Source organism: Quercus robur, chromosome 2, assembly GCF_932294415.1.
Source record: "Quercus robur chromosome 2, dhQueRobu3.1, whole genome shotgun sequence".
In the NCBI taxonomy this organism is placed as follows: domain Eukaryota; kingdom Viridiplantae; phylum Streptophyta; class Magnoliopsida; order Fagales; family Fagaceae; genus Quercus; species Quercus robur.
Window position 1 is genome coordinate 19,944,966 of NC_065535.1, and position 8,576 is coordinate 19,953,541.

Below are 8,576 nucleotides of genomic sequence, written 5' to 3' on the forward strand. Positions count from 1 at the left end.
AACACAGCACAGCCACCACCAACAAAGCCACAACCACCATAAAACAAATCCACAAAACACCACAAAACAAACCCACAACCACAAATCACAAATCAAACCCACGCCACCGAAACCCACACCAATCAAATCACAAATCAAGCCCAAACATCGAAACCACACACTGATCTCAACCTTGTGGCATCCTTGTTGCTGCGTGAGAGAGGCTGAGCATGAGAGAGGCTGAGCGTGAGATGGAGTGAAAAGTTAAATGGGGCTTGAACGGACTGGCTTGAGATTTCCGAACCCACAAACGTTTGAGAACCCTTGAGATTTCTGATGGAGCTTCATTTGAGATTTGATTTGAGAGACCGACGGAGCTTCGCTTGAGAGGGGCTTGAATGAACTGTGAGGGGATGAGAGAGCAAAAACAGAGAGAGTGGACTGTAGCGCTATTAAAATACATTATTTGTTGGATGACATAGCGTTACAATGCAATCTCACATATGAGATTGCACTGTAGCGCTATGCCAAAAAAATTTGGCATTCGGCATTAATAGCAATCCAGTTGCTGGAGCAATTTGGGCGCAGATGCCAAATGTATTTTACAATTTGGCATTTGAGAAGCCAAATGCTGATGCTCTTATAAAAGAGATCATTAAAATATTTCTGATTCAAAAAATTCTTTGTAGAGTAAATGAATCTTACTTGAGGATGAAATATCTTGTGTCAAGAGATCATTAAAATATTTCTGATTCAAAAAATTCTTTGTAGAGTAAATGAATCTTACTTGAGGATGAAATATCTTGTGTCAATTTATTGGTCTCTGGATTTTTACTTTTTTTTTTTTGTGTAGCTTTTCTTGTTTTTTATGAATTTTATTTCATGGAAAAAAAAGAAAAAAAGAAAAAAAACTGCCAACAAATCAATAGGTGCAAGAGTGTTGGGTCATTGACATTGGTCCAATCTTCCTGTGAGAGTTTTTGGTTTGAATCTACCAATAATTGTAAGAAAAATACAAAATATCAATAAGTTTGAGATTTTTTAAAACTTTTGTCCGAGATAATTGGAATTTCATTAATGTATGTTAATGTCAAGAATAGAATCTTCCTAAAAAAATGTCAAGAATAGAATTATTTACTTTTAGTATATATGTATATTTTATTACTAAATTCCAATCTCCCCTCTCGTTGTAAGAAAACATATTTTTTGTTGTTGAGAAATTCGTTGTAAGAAAACATAGATTAATAAAACTCACATATTTTTTTAGGCTTATGCCCTTTTACTAAACCCAAATTTCCTAATAATGGTTGATTTTGATTTCATATTTTATAAATGAGATACAATTGGAATTTATAATAATTATTTCAAGATAATTGCATTTTATCATTGTATCAAGATATCAATTGATTTTTAATATATACCAAAATTCAAACCAAGCCTTTTATTATATGACAAATAAATTTACCCATTAAACTACTTATATAACTCGTGTAAAACATGTTTTATATATCAGAGACGAAGTAGGAGTAGCTTCATTATCATTTGGGATTTGGATCCTGTGCCCAGCAATTACTATATTGATGTGAGATGTAAAACTTTTTTTATATTTTTTGAGAAAGGTGTAAGATGTAAAACTTAGAAGGTGAAAAAAGAAAAAAGGAAATAAAAATTACTCCGTAAATTACTAATTCATTTTATTTGACGCTGATATTAAAACTGATTTTTTTTTCTTTTGATTTCAACCGTAGATATTATATAGAATCGGTATCTATTTATAACTTTCTCTTACCCTACGTGGATCCCACAATCGTGTGGGTCCCACCCAAGCCTTCTCTTGTTCTTTTTATTATTTTCTTGAGCAATGTTATAGGCATAGACAATTTTACAACATTTTTAAAAACCGTTAATATAGTAAATTCTTACTAATTTTCATCTAAACTGATCATTAATATCACATTTTTAATTACAAATAACTACTTACCATATCAGTAGTTTGTAAAATAATTTGAAGTTTTAGTATTTTCCTTTTTTTTAGGTGTTATTCTTCCGGTAATTAATTATTATTGGTTCCCGTCTAAGCCACTACTGATATCAGATTTTCACTTACTAGTCACTCACTATATCATAGGTTTGTAAAATAATCTGATCCATCCCTAGCTTTACATGGGCATGTGATTCAAGACATTAGATGCTTAGTTTCCTCTCTTGTTAGTCATAGTTTTACTCATGTTCGTCGTCAAGGAAATAATGTAGCTCATGCTTTAGCATGATGGGCAATTAACTCGCTTAATTTAACTATCTGGATGGAAGATGTACCATCAAATATTCAGAGCGTTGTTCAAGTTGATTTGGCCTACATTGATTAATGATAAAGAAGCAGGTTTTCTCCCAAAAAAAAAAAAAAAAAAAGCAGCCTTTACCAAGATTAGTAACAACTGCCTATAGGTACAACAATAATTTACATTTACTCATTATTTGACATCATTTTTACGCCCACACTCCCATCCCTCTAAATTAGGAAGAAATTGTGTTAGATATTGTGCCCGATTATTATACTTTTATACCGTTTGGTAGGTCAAACCTGCTCTAAAGAGAATCTTCTGCAAAGGACAACCTTGTCACTACCGCACTTTTTGTGATAGCAATGCTAGGTATACAACCTATTTTATAATATTTTTATAAATTATTGATGTGTTAAATTCTTACTAGTATTAATATGGGTTCAATACTAATATCACATTTTTACTTATAATGACTATTTTAAAAGTACTAAATTTACCTCAATAATTTATAAAAATATTATAAAACAGTTTGTGTGCGTAGCATTATTATTATTTTTTTAAAATATCTTCATCTACCTTGAAATAGTTCTTTTCCCTATCTGATATCAAACTTTCGAAGGAATTAGATTGTAAAAATAGTTCCACCCTCTTTACAAGAATTACTTGTTTACAAAGTCAAAGGTGGTCTAAGTAGAAACCATACTCCATTTAGCCCAATTGATAAGTTCTCAGTTCTGACACTTTTCCTGAGGAATTTCCATCAGTTTGAAAGTACCCAGTTCAGGAAAAACAACTCAGGTCAGAGTTTCTATTTTACTTTCAATCTTTCCTGACTAGTTATAGGATACCCAAGTAAGGAAATACCATTTTGTGAACTGGGATGGTGTTGTTTTTCAAAAGTATCTAGTGCAGAAAACATAACACAGATTCCAGGAATCCCAACTTTTCCTGAGGATATTCAAAAAAGTTTGATATTTACAGATCAGGGTTGTTGTTGTTTTTTTGTGTACACTTGTATCAGCAGGAGTGATGATGAAGGAAGAGAATCTTGAAGAAGCCTCTGGTGATACCGTGGAGGAACATAAGTCCAAAAGGGGATTTTGTGGTTGTTGCTGCATTCCGATCCATTGGTTTAAAATGCTTGCCACTGAAATGCATTGGAGTTTTGTACTTGGGGTGGTGGTTGTTTATGGAATAAGTCAAGGATTGGGTGGAGCTCTTAATCGTGTAGGCACAGAGTATTACATGAAGGATGTTCAAAAGGTGCAGCCTTCTGAAGCTCAAATTTATGGAGGAATTACTTCCATTCCTTGGCTTGTCAAGCCTCTCTGGGGTCTTCTTACAGATGTTCTCCCAATTTTTGGGTATCGAAGGCGGCCTTATTTCATTTTTGCTGGTAACTGACACATCATTCAACTTTCTCTTACCCCTAAAGTCAATATTGAATATGCAATTTAGCTTAATGGGATCTCATTGATACATTCATATCTACATCAGAAGTGTCAAATTTGAATTTCGAATTTTTAGCTTCCAAATAAACATTCATTTATATACTATAATTAATTCTTCTAATGATTCTGAAATTGTCCAATAAAGCTATAAAGGTAGATAATCTGCATTGATTAGTTTTTCGAAGTAGTGTCTCTTTTTTTTCGCATGTGGGTGTTGGTGTCGTTAGGACTTAGGTGTTTGAGTTCCTTATCATATTTTATGTGGAAGCATTCTCTGGATTTTATGCAAAACAGGTAGATAAAGTGAGGATGGTGTGAGCAGAGTTACTTAGCTAAGCAAGATTAGTTAGTAATGAAAGATCAAATAATTTTATATTTAGATGTAATGGGGTCTGATGTGTGAATGCTCCAAGAAGATGGACTTTTAATTGTAAATGTGAGACACAGAAAGTGGGTAGATACTGGGTAGGAAGTATTTTTGGGTAGGAGCTGATGGTAGGAGTGAATTTCATGATTCTGGAACTGAAGTAAAGTAAGGAGAACATTCTGTCTAGTGAGGGATTAAGGTAAATGCTTTGCAACACCACAAAGAATTGTTTCTGTACTTAATTTAGTAGTACATGAAGATTATATATGTTTTTGCACTCATCATATTGTAATATAAGATGGACCAGCTTGTAACAAATTGATGGGTTTTATGATTAATTGCAGACAGGGTATTTCCAAATTTAGTTGGCAATACTTGATGGAACACATTCTTTCTAATAAATAATTTAGACAATGGATTAACCAAGTAGAATTTTTGTTATTTTAAATGCAGTTTTTAATAAGTAAAATGATTTATTTAAGAAAAAAGGAAGCAGTTTGAATACACAATATGTGCATAAAATTACACCTGAAGGATTACAAACTTAAGTTCAAAGAATCTATAAAACGTTAGGATGCTCGACACCTTAAAACGTTTTGCTATTATGCTCATGCCAAATTGCCCAAAAAAACACAACAAAACTGGTATTATTCTGTCTTCTTAGTTATCCTTGAAGAGATGGTCTTTTACTTCTGCCTTTTTGGGGATACATGCACATGCATACCTTACACGTATATTCTCACTCATCCTGGGGTCCTTGCATTAATCACGATGGTTCATAGTCATGACACTATCCCCAGAAATTCCTATGTTACGAACTTGGCACTTGTGTTGCATATTAAATTGCATCTGTTAGATTGCATTGTCCTTATAATGTAGCATTCAGGGCTTAGCATCTTAAGACATATTTGGGGAATCTGACATGTACTATCTTTAGGCAAAGAAAGGTTAAAGGTATAGATTCTAAAAATGCTTTCCCTTGTCATATGCAACTGCATACAATATTAAACATATCTACAATTTGTTGTTGTTCCCTATTCACTAAAGTGGTGTAGGTGTCCATCATCAACATGTTCTCTATTATGTCCAAATTGGAGGGTACTACAACTTCTAGAAATCTTAACATAGCTTACAAAAATGAGAGAGGGCCCTAAGCCAAGAGAAGAGAGAGCAACTAAGGTTGGCGATAATTATTATGGGGAAAAAAGAAAAACAGAGAGAAGAAATAGATATTGGTCCAATTTTGTCCCAATAGAGCAGATAGATTTAAATTACTCGTGAATCGGACTTATACATTTGGATTACTCTTGAATCTGACTTATTTTGTGATTAGAACCATAGTCTACACTTTTAGGCTTGTCATATTGACTGGAAAATGAACAGAGGTTTCAATTATGACAAAATTAACCTTATTTTTTGCCTAATAGATGTTAAAATGCCGTAGTGTTACTATGCTGAAGGAACTTATTTCAGAGGGTTTAAGCATCCTTTAAATCACACCACAGAAAGTACAGAGCATCCAATACCTATTCTGGTGATAAATCTTTGTTTAGTATATGAGGAAAATCTCTTTTGCATGGATCTCTACCTATCGTTTAGGTGGTCCAATTAGACTGAGCAACTAGTGTTGGAATTTCCACTTTCCCTAAGTGGAAATTGTAGTGACAACAATATCTATATTGTGGAACGTACAATATAGTTACTTCACATTATTAAAATATAAGGAGAAACCTAAAAAGGGGAGAACAGAAAACTAAAATTTGAAAATTTTGCAGTTCAATTAAGTTTTGCACTTGCTTCAAATGGAAGATGACCACATAATCAGGAGTAATGGAATCTTAGACCTGGTTTGTCTTTAAGTTATCAATCCAAAATTTTGTCCTTTATTTAGCTAGTAACCTTACAGGCTAGACCTTGGTGTGATGGCAAGTGCCTTCCACCAAAAGCACTTTTCATTGAAAGTAAGGTTGCCTACCACGACCTTTCATAGACCTGACAAAAGTGGGAGCTTTGTGCACTGGGTACTACTTTTTATTTATTTATTTATTTTTTTGACTAGTAACCTTGAACACAAAGGATTGACACAGTTGTCTCATTAAATATTTTCTCTCATGTTCATTCAGGTTTTCTCGGTGTGATCTCCATGCTCTTGTTATCATTGCATGAAAAGCTTCATCTCGTGTTGGCCCTAATGTCATTGACAGCAGGAAGTGCTGGGGTAGCAATAGCAGATGTGACCATAGATGCCTGTGTGGCACAGAACAGTATAAATCATCCTTCTCTCGCAGCTGATATGCAAAGCTTGTGTGCCTTGAGTTCCTCCATCGGAGCGCTAGTAGGATTCTTCATGAGTGGTATCTTTGTTCACCTCATAGGCCCTAAGGTTAGCTTCATATCTTCAAATTTAAAAACCTTTCTTCATCTTTCATATCTTCTATTTAAATTTATGATTATATTTTTATTTTAAAGATTTTTTTTTTCTTTTCCCTCGTAGGGGGTATTTGGTTTGTTGACAATCCCAGCTGGACTTGTATTTTTAATTGGAATTCTGCTTGATGAGCCTTGTATGCCCAACTTTGATTACAGACAGGTATTCTTTGGCTCCTGTTAAATCTAGAATTCCTTTTAAGCTCATGGTCTAATATATGTATGCTGGACTCAGGTAAACCAGAGGTTTATTGATGCTGGCAAGGCTATGTGGACAACATTGAAATGCCCAGACGTTTGGAGACCATGTTTATATATGTACATATCTATTGCAGTGAGCTTGGATATCCATGAGGGAATGTTCTATTGGTACACACAAGACTCAAAGGATGGTCCCTCTTTCTCCCAGGTGCAATTATCTTTTCCTGGACTCCTAGTCTTGAAAACTTTTAAGGGGAACCCAAAAACCTTGAGAATCCTGATTGTGAATTATATTGGCAGTTTTGAGTTTGAAATTTGGGATGAAGTCAAAGGAGTTGCTCAGCCATAGGTGAGAGTGAGTTCCATCCAAAATTCACTCTCAGCTATGGCTATTATTCAGAGTATAGTCCAGTATATTTTCAAATGAATATGAGCATACATGATACACACTAGCACACATAGAGATGATATTGTATTGTCTGGGTATTTCACACCATGAAACATGATTGAATATATGTCCCAGTGGTTTAATTTTAAGTTACAATGTAGTGCACTAGATGCAAATCTTGCTTAACATATTTGGCTTATAATGCAGAGAACTTTGTGCGGTGCTAGTAAAACTTATGTCTTATGATTTATGCAGGAAACTGTTGGTTTTATATTCTCTATTGGTTCAGTTGGCTCTCTATTGGGGGCAATCCTTTACCAGAATGTTCTGAAGGATTACCCCTTCCGAGACTTGCTCTTCTGGACTCAGTTACTTTTTGGTTTATCGGGAATGCTGGATTTGATCTTGGTGTTGCGATTGAATTTGAAATTTGGCATATCAGATTATTTTTTCATAGTGATTGATGAAAGTGTATTTCAAATGATTGGAAGGCTCAAATGGATGCCTCTTCTTGTACTCAGTGCAAAGCTTTGCCCCTTAGGTATCGAAGGAACCTTTTTTGCTCTGCTCATGTCAATTGACAACGTTGGACTTCTCTCAGCAACATGGGGAGGAGGCTTTCTCCTCCATGTATTGAAGGTTACCCGGACCAACTTTGATAGTCTATGGTTGGTCATATTGATTCGGAACCTATTGAGAGTCAGTCCACTTTGTCTGCTATATTTGGTACCCAGAGGTGATCCTAACTCTTCATTTCTTCCTGCTGAATTCTTGGAAACAAAAGAGGGGACTGAAACTCAAGCAACTGAGAATATTGAATTGGTTTCCCTCATAAATGACGTTGATGGTAAATAGCTGAACACAAAAGTCATTCACATTAAAATCTTCTTAGATTTTCAATCCCAAACATACCTAGATAAAGCCAACTCACTCAGTTTGAATCTGCGGAGGCGAAAATTCTTGGAATTTTGTGGGTATCCCTTGTGTACAATTTCTAACATTTACCTTTTCATTAATATTACTTGTCAGCTTTCATTGCAATTTTTTTGAATTAATGGTAATAGAAAATTTATTGGATGAACAAAAAAATTGATATTGTTAGTGCTTTTTATGACACATGATACGTAATTTTAGTTGTATGTTAAAGATACAAGCTTGTCAGTCTTTCTTTTCAACCTTTGTATGCATTTTATAGTTTGTATGTGAGAATATGATATTAATTTTAAAACATGTCAAATTGTGCCATAAGCAATGCAGTATGCAATTGATAATTGGGGTACTGTTTCTGTAGGTTTCTAGTTCAGTAATTTTCTAAGTTTTTTTTTACTGTTTCCTCGCTTGGTTCGGAAACTTTCTAGATTTATTAACTGCATTTCTTCTTACTTTTGGAAAAACTTGACATCATTTGAGTCAGATTTTGGCCGGTACATTAGCATAGAATGGAAATGTTTCTGGAAATGTTTCTATCCCCAGAGACAACC

At 34.3% G+C, this 8,576-nt stretch overlaps 1 protein-coding gene across 2 annotated transcripts; it reads left to right on the forward strand.

Annotated features, from left to right (window-relative positions):
- Nucleotides 1-2,857: 2,857 nt before the first annotated feature.
- LOC126712801 (probable folate-biopterin transporter 2) lies at nucleotides 2,858-8,136 on the forward strand. 2 transcript variants are annotated; one of them, XM_050412269.1, is made up of 6 exons: nucleotides 2,858-3,059; nucleotides 3,283-3,657; nucleotides 6,203-6,462; nucleotides 6,574-6,669; nucleotides 6,742-6,915; nucleotides 7,351-8,136. In XM_050412269.1, the coding sequence occupies exons 2-6, from the start codon at nucleotides 3,291-3,293 to the stop codon at nucleotides 7,948-7,950; spliced, it is 1,497 nt and encodes a 498-aa protein (XP_050268226.1). In that variant the 5' UTR covers nucleotides 2,858-3,059; nucleotides 3,283-3,290; the 3' UTR covers nucleotides 7,951-8,136. The 2 variants fall into 2 exon arrangements, with proteins under 2 accessions (XP_050268226.1, XP_050268225.1); XM_050412268.1 differs by having other exon boundaries at nucleotides 3,286-3,657.
- The last annotated feature ends 440 nt before the right edge of the window (nucleotides 8,137-8,576 follow it).